Source organism: Oncorhynchus kisutch, linkage group LG7 (assembly GCF_002021735.2).
Source record: "Oncorhynchus kisutch isolate 150728-3 linkage group LG7, Okis_V2, whole genome shotgun sequence".
NCBI lineage: Eukaryota > Metazoa > Chordata > Actinopteri > Salmoniformes > Salmonidae > Oncorhynchus > Oncorhynchus kisutch.
The window spans coordinates 15505631-15525523 of NC_034180.2; the positions used below are offsets into that span (position 1 = coordinate 15505631).

The following is a 19893-nucleotide window of genomic DNA, read 5'->3' on the forward strand; positions in this document are numbered from 1 at the left end:
TTTTCAATCTTTACTAATGACCTGCCACTGGCTCTGAGTAAAGCCTGTGTGTCTATGTATGCTGAGGACTCAATCGCCAAAAATAAAACAGACACTGTACCTCCTATATTCTGATCTACTGTAGAACCTGTCAAGCACAAGTGAATATCCTTAACAGACACAGGCACCAACCTGCTATATTCTGATCTAAGACCTGTCAGGTAAAATGAATCTCCTTAAAAGAGACAGATACTAACCTGCTGTAAACTGATCTGGAATCTGTTTCTCTCTGTCTCAGTGAGACTTCATCCATCCCACCACCAGAGACGCTTAACTGCTCCCTCAGTTTCCACACAGAAGTTAATGACGCGTGAATTAATATTGCATATTTTTCAGGAAAGTATAATCTCGCTAATGATCAGGATATGGGGCCAGTTGGCAGGCTAGGGTGTGTGTGTGTGTGTGTGTGTGTGTGTGTGTGTGTGTGTGTGTGTGTGAGCATGTCTATGTACCAGTGCGTGAGTATGCGCGTGTGGATGGTTGTGTATCCGCAAGTGTGTGTGCTTGCCTGCTCATGCATGTGCCATTGTGTATGTGTATGTGTGTGTGTGTTTCTCTTGGTTGTAATAAATATGTCAATGGCAAATTCAGCAGCATACAGCGGAGTGAACAAAGCCAAGACAAACAGTGCCCCAGGACAGCTAGCCCTGTACTAGGCTAGCTAATAGGTTTTCTGTTTCTCTAATGAACAATCAGTTCTTTCCCCCATGTTAAAAAGATTACAGACTCAGTGGAGGGATGGAGGAAGAGAGGAAGAAAGAAAAGATGGAGAGACGTAGGAAAGAGAGCGACAAAAAAGTGAGGGAGAGTAATGGAAAAGATGAAGAAATAGAGAGGGAGAGGGTGAAAATTGAAGAGAAAGGGCAAGTGGAAGAAGATGGACATGGGGACACATGCTAGGTAGGACAAAGGGAGAGGTCATGCAAAATGAGAGCCAGCAAGGAACATACTCATCGAAGTGATCAAGGGATGGAGGCGAGGGAGAAGAAAAGGAGATTAGTTCATCTAGCGTCCTGCTGCCTCTCCGGCAGTTAATATGTTTTTGGCTAGTTGCCGTTGGTTGCTAGTTTGGGGCTAATTGTGAGCTCTGGGCCTGGTGTTGAATGAGATGGAGCCTTCTCCTGTTGGCAGACTACAGTGTGTGTGTGTGTGTGTGTGTGTGTGTGTGTGTGTGTGTGTGTGTGTGTGTGTGTGTGTGTGTGTGTGTGTCTGTCTGTGTGTGTGTGTGTGTGTGTGTGTGTGTGTCTTGAAGGAGCATTCTCATGTTGGCTGGCCAAGTCAAACAACACAGAGGTGTGGGTGACATGCTGCACTCCTCCACTCACTAACACTAATCCTGGAATGCTCTGTAGTCTCTGTAGCCACACACACACACACACACCCACACACCCACCCACCCACCCACACACACACACACACACACACACACACACTGTCTCTCTTCCCGTCTTGTTCTTCCCTCCTCTGTTTCCTTCTCCCTCTTCCTCCTTGTCATCCCTCTCTCCATGTCTCTTTCTCTTAATAAACCCCACCTCCAACTCTCCCTTTCTTGCTCTCTTTCTTTTATGCATCCTCTGCTCAACACACAAGATGGATTTGTATACTAAGGGTGTGACAAAACTGAGCACATAACATTATACATTATGGGTTCCTTAAATGTACAGTGCCAAATATAAACAAATAAGGTCTCCCAATGATAATGAACATGCATTTGGAGGATAGAAATGATTAAATATTATAGCACTAAACCCATCAGTAAAGGGTTCAGTCATACAAAAGTCATACTTAAATCTCTAGCAAATTAATAACAATGTCTCACCCCATGTTCAAGAATGCCCTTTTTTCCCATAATTGAGATTATAATAAATAATCTCCCAAATATTGCTATTTTTAAAACAAGCCATAGGTTGGTTGCAATTTATATTTAATCCACCAGAAAAAAAACCCAGAACAAATAATACAACTAATATTGTGGTTAAACTCAAATATACTAATAGATAAAAAAAATTAAAAAAGATATATAAAATGTAAAAAAATAAAAAGGATAATCTTTGTAAATTATATCATAAATAGGACTGGTGGAGTTATGTCACACATGCAGCTAACAAAAATATATGGAAACGCAAAATTACAACCATCTAACTCCAGCATTATCGCAAAAATGGAAGAGGAAAACGGAAGGGGGAAAAAGTAGGGAATTTGTCTGCATTAAAGACAATAATTGGTTAAAGAAAATTGTGATAAATAAGTATACCAGTTTAATTTAAGGACCAAAAAATGACAGCTGTGCCATATAGATTGCAAAATAGTTGGGAAGAGATACCGATTTCAAAGTACTGATTCCATCGCACATGGTTTACGAACTGATACGAAAAACAACATCCGATTCAAAACAGAATTATTCAATCTAAATTATTACACAAAATTCTTGCAACCAATAGAATATTATATATATGGGGGATACAACCATCCCAGCTCTGCAGATTTAGCTGCGAAGAGACAAAAACATTAGATCATTTATTTTGGTACTGTCCATATGTAGCTTGTTTTTGGTCGCAGGTCCAGGAATGGCTGAATAATTGCAACATTTACCTGGAGCTAACTCTGCAGATAGCACTACTGGGTGACCTAAAAAGTCATAAACTGTGTTCGAATACTCGCACCAACCGCACTAACCATACACTAATTGGTCATGGTATGGATAAAGTTAGTATGCCAAAAGTTCCCGGATGTTTGTACTAAATTTGCCAAAATATGAAGTATTCGAACACAGCTATAGTCAATCGATGAATAAAATAATAATACTTTTATCAAAAATCTGTAGAAATGATGAGAATAGAAAGGTTCAAAACTTTTATGAAACATCACAGCCCAGTTGAAAAATACAGTATATGGCAAATAGAATAGAATAGAATAGAATCCAATATGGATGGTGTTAAGAGATAGACGGGAGGGGTTGAATGGAGCTGAAGGGTGGGACTATTAATAATAACTAATAACAACAAGATAACTAATGTAAAATATAATGTGTCCGTAAAACGTATATAGGGTCAGAACTTTTGTGAAAGAAACAGATGTGAGAGGTCGAGGTTAGAGGAAGGACAGGAGAATTATATATATATATTTTTTAACTATTGTAAAATAGACTGTGCCCGTAAAATGTATATAGTATGTATAAGCCGGAAGTTGTTGTATGTATAAGCCTTAGAGTTGATGTTCAGTAGTTTTTCTCCAATTAGGGGAGGGGTGGAAGGGTTAGAAAGTAAAAATGGAAAAACATTTACTTCATTACATTCATAAAGAAAATGAAATACTTTTAACTCCATCAATTTTTCTTGACACCCAAAAGTACTTGTTACATTTTGAATGCTAAGCAGGACTTGTTACATTTTGAATGCTAAGCAGGACTTGTTACATTTTGAATGCTAAGCAGGACTTGTTACATTTTGAATGCTAAGCAGGACTTGTTACATTTTGAATGCTAAGCAGGACTTGTTACATTTTGAATGCTAAGCAGGACTTGTTACATTTTGAATGCTAAGCAGGACTTGTTACATTTTGAATGCTAAGCAGGACTTGTTACATTTTGAATGCTAAGCAGGACTTGTTACATTTTGAATGCTAAGCAGGACAGAAAAATGAGCAAATTCACACACTTATCAAGAGAACATCCCTGGTTATTCCTACTGCCTCTGATGTGACTTACTCACTAAACACATGCTTCGTTTGTAAATGATGTCTGAGTGTTGGAGCGTGCCCCTGGCTGTCCGTAAATTAAAATAAACAAGAAAATTATGCTGTCTGGTTTGCTTAATATAAGGAATTTAAAATGATTTACACTTGTACTTTTACTTTTGATCCTTAAGTATATTTTAGCAATTACATTTACTTTTGATACTGAAGTATATTTCAAACCAAATACTTTTAGACTTTTACTCTAGTAGTATTTTACTGGGTAACTTTCACTTTTAGTCATTTTCTATTAAAGTATCTTGACTTTTACTCAAGTATGAGAATTGGGTACTTTTTCCACCACTGGCACTAAGTACTGTGTACGCATTTAGATGGCCATTTCATGACTTGCACAACATAAAGTAATTTAGGAGTCAGTTTGATGTGCAGCACTGAGTATCCAAATGTAACTGCTTATTAGCATAAGCAGAGCCCACATGAAGATGGTGGAAGTGGGTGTGATCTAACAGATCTAGAAGTGTGTGTGTGTGTTGACATCATTGCAGTGGTAAGACTGTAATCACTTGCTAAGGGCTAGTTGGAAGACCTGACCACACAACAATACCACAAGCACTCTCAAAGCATGCTGGGTTAACAGAGCGAGAGAGGAATATAATGTTTTTTTTGGGGGAGGAGGATACACATCAAATCAAATTGAATTGGTCACATGCGCCAAATACAAAAGGTATATATATAATTCACCTTACAGTGAAATACTTACTTACAAGCCCATAACCAACAATGCAGTTATAAGAAAAAACATGTTAAGTAAAAAAATAAATACAGGGGGTACAGGTACAGAGTCAATGTGCGGGGGCACCGGTTAGTTGAGGTATTTGATGTAATATGTGCATGTAGGTAGAGTTAAAGTGACTATGCATAGATAATAAACAGAGAATAGCAGCAGCGTAAAAGAGGGGGGGGCAACGGAAATAGTCTGGGTAGCCATTTGATTAGCTGTTCAGAAGTCTTTTGGACCTAGATTTGACGCTCTGGTACCGCTTGATGTGCGGTAGCAGAGAGAACAGTCTATGAGTAGGGTGGCTGGATTCTTTGACAATGGTTAGGGCCTTCCTCTGACACCGCCTGGTATACATGGCAGGGAGCTTGGCCCCGGTGATGTACTGGGCCGTACACACCACCCTCTGTAGTGCCTTGCAGTGGGAGGCCGAGCAGTTGCCATACCAGGCAGTGATGCAGCTGTAGAACCTTTTGAACATCTGAGGACCCATGCCGAATCTTTTCAGTCTCCTGAGGGGAAATAGGCTTTGTCGTGCACTCCTCATGACTGTCTTGGTGTGTTTGGACCATGATAGTTTTTTGGTGATGTGGACACCAAGGAATTGAACATCTCAACCTGCTCCACTACAGCCCCTGGTAAATGTCCTGGTAATCCATCTGGCCCTGCAGCCTTGTGAATGTTGACCTATTTAAAGGTCTTACTCACATTGGCTATGGAGAGTGTGATCACACAGTCGTCCGGAAAAGCTGATTCTCTTGTGCATGTTTCAGTGTTACTTGCATCGAAGCGAGCATAGAAGTAATTTAGCTCTGGTAGGCTACAAGGCCCAATCAGCACGCGGCTGTGCTTTCCTTAGTAGTCTGTAATAGTTTGCAAGCCCTGCCACATCCGATGAGTGTTGGAGCTGGTGTAGTACGATTTGATCTTGGTCATGTATTGATGCGTTGACTGTTTGATGTTTCGTTGGAGGGAATAGCGGGATTTCTTATAAGCTTCCGGGTTAGAGTCCCGCTCCTTGAAAGCAGCAGCTCTACCCTTTAGCTCAGTGGGGATGTTGCCTGTAATCCTTCTGGTTGGGGTATGTACATACAGTCACTGTGGGGACGACGTCATTGATGCACTTATTGATGAAGCCAGTGACTGATGTACTCAATACCATCGGTGGTGTACTCAATGCCATTGGAGGAATCCCTACAAGGCCCTCTGTGCTAGCAAAACAGTCCTGTAGCTTAAATTCTGACCACTTTTTATCGTCCGAGTCACCGGTACTTCCTACTTTAGTTTTTGCTTGTAAGCAAGAATCAGGAGTATAGAATTATGGTCATATTTGTGTGTGGAGTAAAGGTGGTCTAGAGTTTTTTGGGTTGCACATTTAACATGCCTGTAGAAATGCACATTTAACATGCTGCTAAATTTCCCTGCATTAAAGTCCCACTAGGAGTGCCGCCTCTGGATGAGCATTTTCCATACTCTAAAAACCTCTAGACTTCCTTAGATATCGTTCACCAGCTGTTGTTTACAAATATACATAGACCGTCACCCCTTGTTTTACCAGAGGCTGCTGTTCTATCCTGCTGATACAGTGTATAACCCGCCAGCTGTATGTTATTCATGTCGCCGTTCAACCACGACTTAGTGAAACATAAGATATTACAGTTTTTAATGTCCTGTTGGCAGGATATACGTGCTTGTTGTTAGTCTATTTTATTATCTAATAATTGTACGTTGGCTAATAGGACCGATGGTAAAGGCAAATTACCCACTCACCACCAGATCCTTACAAGGCACCCTGACCTTCGTCCTCGAAATCTCTGTCTCTTTCTCCTGCGAAAGATGGGGATGAGGGCCTTGTCGGGTGTCTGGAGCAAATCCCTCTCGCCCGACTCGTTAATGAAATTCAATACGAGGTGAGTAATCGCTGTCCTGATTTCTAGAAGCTCTTTTCGGTCATAAGAGACGGCCTCAGAAACATTAGGTACACAATCATTTAGAAATAACTCGACAAAACACACACAATAGCACAATTGATTAGGAGACTGTAAAACGGCAGCCATTCTCTCCTGTGCCATTGTCTAATCTCAGTGATTTTGGGGAAGGAAAGAGTAAATTAAGCTTGGCATTAAAAAGAGGGCCCCAATTGCCCCTCAACAAAACAGACATGGAATCACTGGTCACTTTAATAATGTTTACATACTGCTTTACTTATTTCATATGTACTGTATTCTAGTGTATTTTAGTCAATGCCATTCTGACATTGTTCATTGTAATATTTATTTATTTATTAATTCCATTCTTTTACTTTTAGATGAATGTGTATTGTTGTGAATTGTTAGATACTACTACACTGTTGGAGCTCGGAACACAAGAATTTCACTACACCCGCAATAACATCTGCTAAATATGTGTATGTGAACAATAAAATTGGATTTGATTTGACAACTCCTGCCCCCCCTCCTCCACCCCCGTAAATGCCTGTGCACACTCTCTTCAGTCTAAATGATCACAAATAAATATGAGTTGTTTGGCCAGGGGGTTGTGAGGAGACACCATGCCACCATTACCCTGAGACTCAGCCCAGCAGAGGTTCAAATGACTGCTCTATCCCAAGAACCAGTGTCAACTTCAAAGGACACACACTTCAAAGGACACACACAATGGACTGACGGTCGAGTGCTCGCTCTCTCAGTTCCTCCCTGAGCCTGCCCTCATGCTCTCTTTCTTTCTCCCCCTTTCAATTTGATCTCTCCAGCCCACTAGTTTTATCTTTCCCCCTGTTATTATCTGACCTGTACTCTACCATATCTTTAATCATGTCTTTAAATATTTTTTTGTGTGATATTTTCTGGTTTTATCGTTTTTTTCTTAGGGTACATTACTATACATTTCAAATTAGAAGTTTATAAAACCTGTACCCTTAGGCTACCACTCAAAATAACATTAAGAAATACATAGAGTTGAATAATAAATAACAGAAAACCAAAAAGATGTGGGCCTCCACCCCCACCCCCAACCTCCCATCCCATGTCCCCCCCCCCCCCCCCCCCTATGCGAATAGTAATAGTAATAATCTATCAGAGCTCTTTTGGCAGAGCGCTACAGACAAAGCATAGCCGTAGCACTGTGGGCTGACTGGTCTCACTTAGAGGTGACTGCCTACTGATCAGGTTAACAGCATTAGAGAGCTGTTAGCTAGTCTGGTGGCTAACTGCTACTGTCAGAGAGCGAGAGAGAACACTAAAACAACCAACCAAAAACCCGGAACACAGAGCCAGAGCCAAGAACTGAAGCTCTTTCCAGAGGGCTTAATGAATGAGCTTGAGGGTTGACAAGGAGAGTTCAAGGTTCAGACAGATTATAACTACCAGAGGCGAATTAAGGTCTTCCTGAAAATGTTCCTACCTTCTTCATTGAATACAGCCCTGTGACTTCACTACTGTAATCATTCTATTTTGGCCATTTTATTTCAGTATGAGCCACATATTAAAATAGTTAGATACAGTTATCCCTGGAAGGGAATGGAGAGGATAAGGAAAGACTATACAGAGTAGCAGACATCAAGTCTGTAAGAGCATGTCTTGGGCAGTTTTCACTATAAAGATCAACCTTCTTGGATGTCTTATAATGGGACATAATGACCATCAAAAGCAGCATTTCTAAAGAGGCTAACCTACAGGCCTTACAGTATACAATATCAAGTTTACAGTAAGTTATCTCTAAATCTTTTAAGTTCTTGGAATGTAAAGCTGAATCTCTAGGATGTCAACAAACACCTCTAATTGTCTCCCCAGTAGACAGTAGGCCTAAACATCCAACAATGCAAGCATCTTTTATGCCATGAACATGACTTTATCGAAGGTGAACACAGTACACCGAAACAGGCCAAGTCCTGTTCCTCCCTCTTCCTGGCTGGCTGTTTACAACTGATAGGCATCATAGTTGAGGGAGGGAGGGTTTGGAAGAGAGCCTCAGGGAGGGAGGGTTTGAAAGAGAGCCTCAAGGAGGGAGGGAGGGAGGGAGGGAGGGAGGGAGGGAGGGAGGGAGGGAGGGAGGGAGGGAGGGAGTTGACATGTTTATGTAGCGGACCTTGAGCGAACAGCCTCGAATCATAAATCATGTTGGAGGAACAGAGGGTAAGGCGGGGGGAGAAAAGGAGAGACAGTGGGGGACGGAGACAGTGGGGGACGGAGGCCCGTAGTATTGCTGTCTCTGAGCCTCGTGGAGGAAACTGTCAGGACAAAAACATCTCAGACAGCTCGCCACATACATGCCCTGACCACTGACCCCCGAACCATACACAAACACCAGCCCTCTCTCAGATCTGTGATCAGATCAGGGACACCAAACAAACATGAGGAACCCTCTTCTACAATAGAAAGGTACAGTAACAATACACAAGCCATACATTCTCTTAGAAACCTTATCTAATCATTGTCGAAGAAACTGAAGGGCCAAAACTTCTGCTTCCTGTGGGGCGTTTTAAAAAGGTGTCTTTTTAAGAGGATGTTATTTGCAGTGCATCGTCCAGGCAGGTGGTGGTGTTACACAATGGTACACATTGGATGTTCCGCAAATTGGAACACACACGGAGGGGTAGGAGTCCAAATCAATGTCAAATGGAGCTCGGAGGGCACTTCTCGGATGCATACTCTGTTTGTATAAATTTTGAAGCATACATTGATGCAAGCCGCAATAGAAAGTATGCACAGAATTATGATGCAACCATGTAAAAAATGATGCAACATTTATTGAAATCAATGGCCATTGTTTAAGCTGAAGTGAGAGAAAATAAACTCTGGCTTCAGAATGACATGTTTCCCATTCACATCTCATACGTATTTGATCTTGATACCTTAATAAATAGATTCTATGTTCATTTTGGCATGTTTACCTCCCTATAATACCCACTGTAGTGTGTGCAGATGCAAGCCCATATGGGTCCTTGGAGTTCGAGTGCTTGTCAAATGTAATGTTTTATGCGTTTTCCATACTCTCATCCTCAAAAGAACATACTCAAGGGAACGTCCTCGTAGAATGCATGAGAGCGTGGAGCACGGTAGTATGCATATTGAGAAACACCCATTGTAACTTGATTCTGCTGAATTGTTCCTTCTTTATCTATCATTTTGTGATAATTACAAGAACAAAAACATTTAATCATAAAAAACATACCGTAGTTCTCCTTGGAGTCCCATCCCTTGTTGCTGCTCCAGCGGCTGCCCCAGCCACCCCCCACCCCCACGCCTGTCCCCACCCCAGTCCCCCCAGTCCCACTAAGCACAGGTTCCTGCTCCTCAGGGTTGTAGTTATAGTCCTCTGTGGGCTGCTCCTGTTCCTCTAGGCTGGCCCTGCTGCCAGGCCCGCTCTCAGCCTGGTCTGGGTACTCCCAGAACAGAGGCCAGAACAGCTTCTTGTGGCCCAGCCACTCCTCCGATGACAGGGACCAGTCGTTGCGGCCCCCCTCCCCCCCCTCCTTGGCCAGGTCCATCTCCATCTCTGTCTGTGGGTCCTCCACCACCTCGATGGTCACCTGGAGGAGAGGGGGGAGGCGAGAGAGAACGAGAGACAGAGAGAGACATACAGAGAGAGAGAGAGAGAGAGAGAGAGAGAGGGAGAGAGAGAGAGAGAGAGAGAGAGAGAGCGAGAGAGCGAGCAAATACACTATGAAAGAGATCTTTTAGGTTTCAAATTAAATACTTTTTTTATTGCCTTGAACAACATGCCAATGCCAAACACACATGGTTTCTGCACCCTTCTCAACATGTGTGTACTAATTAAATACTAATTCAAGTGATAATAAGAGTAGCAAAATGTTTTCCAGGTCTCTAGTCCTCCTTTCATGTATAGAATATTGCATTCTGTGTAATCACAACTGAATAATGTGAAACCTTTATAAAAGTTAACCTTTCTACAACTGGGAATTGAGGGTGTGATTTCACACTTCATAATTATCCTCAGCAAATTGCAACAAAATCATAGAGTAAATTTCCTCTGGACCGAAGCTGTTGCCAAGAGTAACATTCAACACAATTGCTTGTGTAATCTTATGGAGTCTTACAGGCTGCATCCTAAATGGCACACTATTCCCTATATAGTGCACAACTTTTGACCAGGACTGATAATAATGCACTATATAGGGAGTAGGGTGCCATTTGGGTCACAGCCAGGGTGTCACAGACTCTGGTGCGATTGATGGCTAGCAATTATTGAACACACAGTACTTTCCCAGATGATAGTAAAACAGCCATGACTGTAGAGTAATACTGATAACACATACACTGGCCACAAAACTGCTTCTGTAACTGTAGTCACAGCAATCGAAGGCAGGCTAGTAACGGTAGGAAGAGAATGCAACAGAGGTTAAAGAAACTATGGGGATAGGGGAAAAACCCTTCCAGTACTGTATGTGATATGTACTTCCTGGTGAAAATATGACTAGGACCAGGTGTTTTTCCTGACATGACCTCACCGGGAAAAACTCTGGGTCCTAGTTATACCAGCAATAACAACTAGAGACCAGAGGTACTTCCCTGTAGCTCAGTTGGAAGAGCATGGCGCTTGCAACACCAGGGTTGTGGGTTTGATTCCCGCAGGGGACCCGTATGAAATGTATCCCCTCACTACTGTAAGTCGCTCTGGATAAGAGCGTCTGCTGAAATATAAATGTTTCCATAGTCAGGCTACGTGTTCAGGGAAAACTCCTTGCTCAACCACTGTCCATTACCATTCTATATACTAACATTACTGCTTCTACTGTAAACAACCTAACATTTACAGCATCAGGCTCAGCCCCAGACGTGCAACATTGGAAAGAAAAATAAACAACCCCCTTCCACCCCCGTCAAACAACATGGTCTGTTCTGTCCCAGCCCTGTTGTCTTGGTGCCAGTCTGATGTCCTATCTGAACCCACTAGATTCTTGGGATGAACCAACCAGGGTACTGAGGGTGTGTAGGTAGGTTTGTAGACAGTGTGTCCAGGCATGTGTGATGAAGGGAGAAGGTAAGGAAGGTGGTTGGGGTAGTATGTGATGAAGGGAGGTAGAGAACAGAGTGGAAGAGTGAAAAGGGATGACGGGAGAGATACTTAGAGTGGGGTTGTAAAGGGAGGTGTATATAGAGAAGCGAGGTGAAGTAGGGGAGGGATGGAAGGAGTGAGGTGTGGAAGGAGTGAGGTGTGGGATAAGGGTGTGTGGTGGTGGAGAGGGAGGGATAGCTAGAGATGGAGGGAGCAAGATAGAGGGATAGGGGATAGACTGATAGACTGCCACGAGCCTGCAGGTCCAGACAAAGGCATGGTTGTTTATGCTTCTGCTAGTAGTTACCATCTGATGGCTGCTACAAGTGTTTATAAAGACAACCCACTGGCTAAAGACACAGATTAGGTTGGTGAGTCATGGCTACTAGTCTTATGCCTGTCAGACCCTTACCACCATCTCATTCTCTCTCTGTCTCTCTCTGTGTCTCTCTGTCTCTACCTCACTCTCTGCTGACAATCATTGTCAGTAGACCAACAAGTCAAGGAAGATTCATATATCAAAATATGACAATGCTTGATTTAAAAACCAATAAGCGAAGTAGTAGGACATGACACACTGTGGCGTCATTACAAGCCTGCATGATTCCAAGGGGCAAAGAGAGGACATAATAGCCAGCTCACTGTATGGCTCTTGCTAGTTGTCAGCGGGGTGAAGTTGGACTGTAGTGTACTGTACTGTATAAGACCTCTGCACATTGAAGCTGAGCTCTATTTCCTTCTCCCTGTCTGAGCGGTAAGTGGAGGAAGTGTATTAGGCCTAACTATGACCCATTATAGGCTGTGACTCATACATAACCATGGATCTGAAGGACAGGCACTTCCAGTATTAATGCCCCAGACAAACCATAGGGAACTAAGCCACTCCAGTAAAATATTTCCTGTGTATTGTCAATCAGGAGATTGTACTATGCAGATTGTTGGTAATTTGTCAACGATGATAGCAAGAGGGATGAGTGTTTGTGCGCATGTGTATTGGAAGACTATTTGGAAAAATATTTTAAACACCATTATTTATATATCGGACGCATTTGGTTCTATTCAAATCTACTCTATTGTTGTATTCTATTCCCCATAGTGTGCCAGTACAGTTTGGTACGGTTCACTCAGTTCGTCACGCTATGACCCTCCACAGTCAAAACCAATGAATTCCAGCCGACGTGATAACAAGGTAAAAAGCCCACTAAAGCAACCAAGGATATTAGCGGCTGGCTCCCAAAGAAAGACTTATAAAACCAAATAGCTTTGTCTGGTTCCTATAGACTAAAGGATGGCCCAATCCCACTTGGATCAAGAACACATTTTCCTTGTTATAATAACGAGGCTCTTTCAATTTCTGGATACCTGGGCTTCTCTTGTGTCAGTTTTTCCCCAAAGTCTAACTTAATTTCCTTTCAAATCCACTTGCACACATAAACCCTCTGCAATAACACTAAAAATAAAATGAACGTTTTTTTCTTCATACTTCTGTATAAAAAAGCACTTTTGAGATAATCAAGATCTGCTGCGCTTGGAGAGCATGTTAAAAAGTGCTTGTTAAAATAATAAAATAATGCGGTGACCTCTCACCCCTTAGATTTGGCTGTTTTCTCTGCTCTCTCCCTAAACCCCATGCAGATGTTTGAGCATCATGGCAGACTTGAAGCACCCCACTGTAAAGGTCTCGCATGGAGAAATTTAAGAGGCCGCTCCGACTCAAAACAGCTGTGAAGAAAGATGGGAGGGGGAGTCAGTGTATGTGTGTGCGTGTGTGTGTGTGTGCGCGCGTGTGTGTGTGTGTGTGTGTGCATGCGTGTGTGTGTACATGCGTGTGTGTACATGCGTGTGTGTACATGCGTGTGTGTGCATTCACGTGTGTGTTGGGGTGATACAATAAGCTTTAGAGCAAACGCCCCACCTCCCTTCTTATTCTGGAGTCCCTGCAGCCTCTTACAATAATAGCAAGAAAGAAATTCAAGGGATAAATGATCAACTAAATGAAATGCAAGGAAAACAGAGAGTCTTGTAAACTCTACTGTTGGCCAGTGGTTCACAGTGTGTTTGGAACAGTAGCAGCGATCAGATTTGAAACACCACTAGAGGAATACAGTCTCTAAACCTATTAAATACTGCCTTTTACCCAGGCCTAACTAGGGAACTTTAATTTTGTGCAAATCCTCATAGACATCAATGCATGATGAGTGTCACGTTCTGACCATCGTTCGTATGTGTTTTCCTTGTTTTAGTGTTGGTCAGGATGTGAGCTGGGTGGGCATTCTATGTTGTGTGTCTGGTTTGTCTATTTCTATGTTTGGCCTGATATGGTTCTCAATTAGAGGCAGGGGTTAGTCATTGTCTCTGATTGGGAACCATATTTAGGTAGCCTGTTTTGTGTTGGGTTTTGTGGGTGATTGTTCCTGTCTCTGTGTTTGTACCAGATAGGACTGTTTAGGTTTTCACTTTTCTTGTTTTGTTTAGTCTGTTCATGTATAGTCGTCTTTATTAAAAACATGAATAACCACGCATTTTGGTCCGCCTCTCTTTCACCAGAAGAAAACCGTTACAGAATCACCCACCACAACAGGACCAAGCGGTGTGGTGACGAGCAAAAGCAGCAGCAGGAGAGGCAACAGAGGCAGCAGCAGCAGGAGCAGCAGCAGTGGGAGAGGCTGCACTACTTGGAGAAATGGACTTGGGAGGAGATTCTAGACGGGAGAGGACCCTGGGCAGAGCCAGGGGAATATTGCCGCCCCAAAGCCGAGCTGGAGGCAGCAAAAGCAGAGAGGCGGCATTATGAGGAGCTAGCACGGCAGAGCGGATGGAAGCCCGAGAGTCAGCCCCAAAAATGTCTTGGGGGGGGGGGGGGGGGCACAGGGGGAGTGTGGCAGAGTCAGGAGTCAGACCTGAGCCAACTCCCCCCGTTTATCGTAAGGAGGAAACCAGAACCAGAGCCGGTGTTGGAGGTGAGCGAAGCAGAGACGGTGAAGAGGTTAATGGGGAGATTGGAGGAGAGAGATATGAGGGAGTTGCTGTGTTGGTGCATGAGACACGGAATTCGCCCGACGGAGCGTGTCCGGGATTTGATGACACCTGGGTCAGCTCTACATACATGTCCTGAGGTGCGTGCTAGTTGCCTGGTGAAGACTGTGCCAGCCTCACGCACCAGGCCTCCTGTGCATCTCCCTAGCCTTGCACGTCCTGTGCCATCTCAGCACTACAGTGCTCCTAGCAGTGCTAACCGTGGCGAGCGCGGTGCTGGTCAGGCACCGTGTTATGCGGTGGTTCGCACGGTGTCCCCAGTACGCGTGCTTAGTCCGGTGCGCTACATCCCAGCTTCCCACATCTGCCGGGCTAGGGTGAAGATCCAGCCAGGGCGGTTAGTGCCAGCCCTGCTCTCAAGATCTCCAGTACGCCTTCACGGTCCGGTCCATCCAGTGCCACCTCCACACACCAGCCCTCCGGTGGCAGCTCCCCGCACCAGGCTTCCTGTGCGTGTCCTCGGCCCAGTACCACCAGTGCCAGCACCACGCATCAGGCCTACAGTTCGTCCCGCCTGTCCAGCGCTCCCGAAGCCTTCCTCCTCTCCAGCGCAGCCAGAGTCTCCCGCCTGTTCGGCGCTGCCAGAGCTCCCGCCCCTCAGTCCAGAGGCGCAAGAGCCCCTCATTCCAGAGGCGCCAGAGCTCCTTAGTCCAGCGCTGCCAGAGCCTTCCTCTCCAGCGTTGCCGGAGCTTCCCGTCTGCCCAGCGCCATCTGAGCCACCCGTCTGCCCACCGCCGCCAGTCTGCCAGGATCTGCCAGGATCCTGCCAGATCCGCCAGGATCTGCCAGTCAGCCAGGATCAGTTAGATCCGCCAGTCTGCCAGGATCCGCCAGTCTGCCAGGATCTGCCAAGATCTGCCAGTCTGCCAGGATCCGCCAGTCTGCCAGGATCCGCCAGGATCTGCCAGTCAGCCAGGATCTGCCGGAACCACCAGCCAGCCAGGATCTGGTAGATCCATCAACCTGCCTGAGCTTCCCCTCAGTCCCGAGCTTCCCCTCAGTCCCGAGCGTCCCCTCAGTCCCGAGCGTCCCCTCAGTCCCGAGCGTCCCCTCAGTCCCGAGCGTCCCCTCAGTCCCGAGCTACCTCAGTCCGGAGCTGCCCCTCAGTCCAGTGGGGCCCGTTGTTAGGTTTCCTAGGCCAAGGTTAGCGGCGAGGGTCGCCACTCAAGGGACGCTAAGGAGGTGGACTAAGACCATTATGGAGTGGGGTCCATGTCCAGCGCCAGAGCCGCCACCGCGGACAGATGCCCACCCAGACCCTCCCCTATAGGTTTAGGTTGTGCGTTCGGAGTCCGCACCTTGGGATTCTGTCATGTTCTTTCCATCGTTCGAATGTGTTTTCCTTGTTTTAGTGTTGGTCAGGACGTGAGCTGGGTGGGCATTTTATGTTGTGTGTCTGGTTTGTCTATTTCTATGTTTGGCCTGATATGGTTCTCAATCAGAGGCAGGTGTTAGTCATTGTCTCTGATTGGGAACCATATTTAGGTAGCCTGTTTTGTGTTGGGTTTTGTGGGTGATTGTTCCTGTCTCTGTGTTTGCACCAGATTGGACTGTTTAGGTTTTCACTTTTCTTGTTTTGTTTAGTCTGTTCATGTATAGTCGTCTTTATTAAAAACATGAATAACCACCACGCTGCATTTTGGTCCGCCTCTCTTTCACCAGAAAACCCTTACACTGAGTTCTGTGCATGGGTGTCTAGTCAGGATTCAGCCCACTTTAAAGAAATTAACTTCCTTGCCCCGCTCAGTAAATGTTTCCTTAACTTACTCGGTCACGAAGAACATGAGTTATTAAGTGTTTTTCATGCCGGATCAAAACATGGTACACTCTTAGAAAAAAAAGGTGCTATCTAGAACCTAAAAGGGTTCTTCGGCTGTCCCCATAGGAGAACCCTCTGAAGAACCCTTTTGAGTTACATGTATAACCCTTTCCAGAGAGGGTTCTACATTGAACCCAAAAGAGTTATAACTAACTGGAACCCCCCGAAAATTCTACCTGGAACCAAAAAGGGTTCTCCTATGGGGACTGCCAAAGAACCCTTTGGGAACCCTTTTTTTCTAAGAGTGTACCATCCCTTGGATACAATAATTTGATGAGCTACGTTCTGCTAGTTGCCTCCAGGGCAGGCACAGTTTGATACTATCAACACTTTTCCAACCATCCATTGTTACCCATCAGCTAACATTTACTGAAAGCACTCAATCCAGCAATCTGGTACCTCAGTCGTTTTCTGTTAATCTTAAGTCATTATGCTTCTAAATTACTCTAACACGCAGCCCCGTGAGAATTAGCTGTCAACCAGGCTTTGGCATGGCTCACACGTTATATAGACTGGATTGCAAAACCAGGTGCAAAAGTTTGTCGCTGAATAAATTGGCTGTCAACAATAATGATGCATATATGCAGCACTGTGTGTGTGTGTTAGGCTTACGGTAATCCTGTACATAGTATCATTAAAAACATCCTGAAATCTTTGCTGTGACAGTTGTCCTTCCCTACGCCAGAGCGATAGGGTACTATAAAGCTTTGGGGTCATTGAGACAACGGTTAGTAACATTATTACAATAAGCTTCCTTCCAATTGATCATGAATATAAAGATAGACTTCATTCCAATGCTCTTCAATAGCTTCCTTTTATTAAATTCTTCACTCTACACTAACAGTAGATCCGATAACACTACTGGTAGATCTGAAAGGAACGTTGGATGGATGTAAGCAATACTGGAAACTCTACTAAGCCCATACAACCATAACATGTGTGATATATTCTAATGTACTAAACAGAAGAGCTCCAGAGATACACTCTATATACAAAAGTATGTGGACACCCCTTCAACATAGTGGATTCAGCTATTCAGCCACACCCATTGTTGACGAATTGAGTGTATAAAATTGAGCACACAGTCATGCAATCTCCATAGACAAACATTGGCAGTAGAATGGCCTTACTGAAGAGCTCAGTGACTCAATGTGGCACCGTCATAGGATGCAACCTTTCCAAGAAGTCAGTTCGTAGAAATTCTGCCCTGCTAGAGTTGCCCCGGTCAACTGTAAGTGCTGCTATTGTGATATGGAATCATCTAGGTGAACCAACGGCTCAGCCACGATGTGGTAGGCCACACAAGCTCACAGAACAGGACCGCCGAGGGCTGAAGCACGTAGCGCGTAGAAAAATCATCTGTCCTCGGTTGCAACACTCACTACCGAGTTCCAAACTGCCTCTGAAAGCAACATCAGCACAATAACTGTTCGTTGGGAGCTTCATGAAAAGGGTTTCCATGGCCGAGCAGCCGCACACAAGCCTAAGATCACCATGCGCAATGCGAAGCGTTGGCTGGAGTGTTATAAAGCTTTCCGCCATTGGACTCCGGAGCAGTTTGGTGGAGGAGGAATAATTGTCTGGGGATGTATTTCATGGTTTAGGCTAGGCCCCTTAGCATGCAATGACATTCTAGACGATTCTATGCCTCCAACTTTTTGGCAACAGTTTGGGGAAGGCCCTTTCCGCTTTCAGCATGACAATGCCCCTGTGCACAAAGCAAGGTCCATACTGAAATGATTTGTCGAGATCGGTGTGGAAGAACTTGACTGGCCTGCTCAGAGCCCTGAACTCAACCCCATCAAACACCTTTGGGATGAATTGGAACGCCGAATGTGAGTCAGGCCTAATCGCCCAACATCAGTGCCCAACCTCACTAATGCTCTTGTGGCTGAATGGAAGCAAGTCCCCGCAGCAATGTTCCAACATTTAGTGGAAGGCCATCCCAGAAGAGTGGAGGCCGTTATAGCAGCAAAGGGGGGGACCATCTTCATATTAATGCCCATGATTTTAAAAATAGATGTTTGATGGGCAGGTGTCCACATACATTTGGTCATGTAGTGTACTATATAATACATAGTGTAATATTTCATTATGTGTCCTCCCCTACCTGTACGTGAGGGTTGTGTAAACCTGCCTATTCATTAGGGTTGTGAAAACCTACCTGTATATTAGGGTTGTGAGATCCCAGGTCTACGTTGGCCAGCTCAGGGAAGTTCCTGAGGTCCAGGATGAAGGGTTCTGGGTCCTCCTCTGGTTCTGGTTTGGGCAGAACCCCCTGGGACCAGCCACGGCGTCGGGGTCTCTGAGAGGATGGGTTGGATGATGCCAGGCTCTGGAGCTGGTTCTGCTGCTGGAGGTCCTCCAGAGTCTCACCCACATCGCCACCCGGGCTAGCCTGAGATATCACCAAAAGAAAAAAGAGATCAATTATTTCATTTTTTCATGCATCACCTCATACAGGTTGATAGTAGATGACAGATAATCCATCCATTGAGATGATCCCTGAGAGTAGGTATCTCTTTAACAAGTCCTGATGCAGGCCCATGCACCAGCTTTGTCCTATTGTTGCAACACTATATTTTGGATCAGAACATTTTCTCAGAATGTTTTTAAAATGTTGTGTAATGTTCAGAGACAATAATCTTATAAATGTTGATACAAGATGACATTTCTGTGGCATTACAGAACATTCCACACGTAGTTAGATAAGACTGAATGAACATGCTGAAGACTGACTGAATGAAGATAACAACAAATGAGCTAATTCAATTTCACATCATCATGACCTAACCGGAGGTGTATACTATGAAGTAAGCTAGATCTACTCAGGCTTTTCTAAAGACAGCCAGCTTCAGTTAGCTTCACATTCCAGCTCAGGCTTCATCCATACTACGATGGTCATGGCTCACATCAACAGCATCCTCCCGGATACCCTAGACTCACTCCAATTCACATACCACCCCAACTGACGCAATCTCAATCGCACTCCACACTGCCCTTTCCCACCTAGACAAAAGGAACACCTATGTGAGAATGCTGTTCATTGACTACAGCTCAGCGTTCAACACCATAGTGCCCACGAAGCTCATCATTAAGCTAAGGACCCTGGGACTAAATACCTCCCTCTGCAACTGGATCCTGGACTTCCTGACGGGCCACCCCCAGGTGGTAAGGGTAGGCAATAACTTGCTGATCCTCAACACTGGGGCCCCTCAGGGGTGTGTACTTAGTCCCATCCTGTACTCCCTGTTCACTCACGACTGCATGGCCAAACACGACTCCAACACCATCATTAAGTTTGCTGATGATACAAGTGGTATGCCTGATCACCGATAACGATGAGACAGCCTATAGGGAGGAGGTCAGAGAACTGGCAGTGGTGCCAGGACAACAACCTCTCCCTCAATGTGAGGAGCTGATCGTGGACTACAGAAAAAGGTGGGCCGAACATTGACAGGCTGTAGTGGAGCGGGCCGAGAGTTTTAAGATCCTTGGTGTCCACATCACC

General features: G+C 44.6%; 1 protein-coding gene across 1 annotated transcript in view; it reads right to left on the minus strand.

Annotated features, from left to right (window-relative positions):
* LOC109894795 (isthmin-2-like) overlaps positions 1-19893 on the minus strand; it is a 53581-nt gene that overhangs the window by 11731 nt on the left and 21957 nt on the right. The window contains exons 2-3 of the mRNA XM_031828529.1: positions 18547-18780; positions 9683-10040 (exon numbers count right to left, since the gene is read on the minus strand). Coding sequence (XP_031684389.1) covers positions 9683-10040; positions 18547-18780 — 592 coding nt within the window. The remainder of the gene's footprint in view (positions 1-9682; positions 10041-18546; positions 18781-19893) is intronic.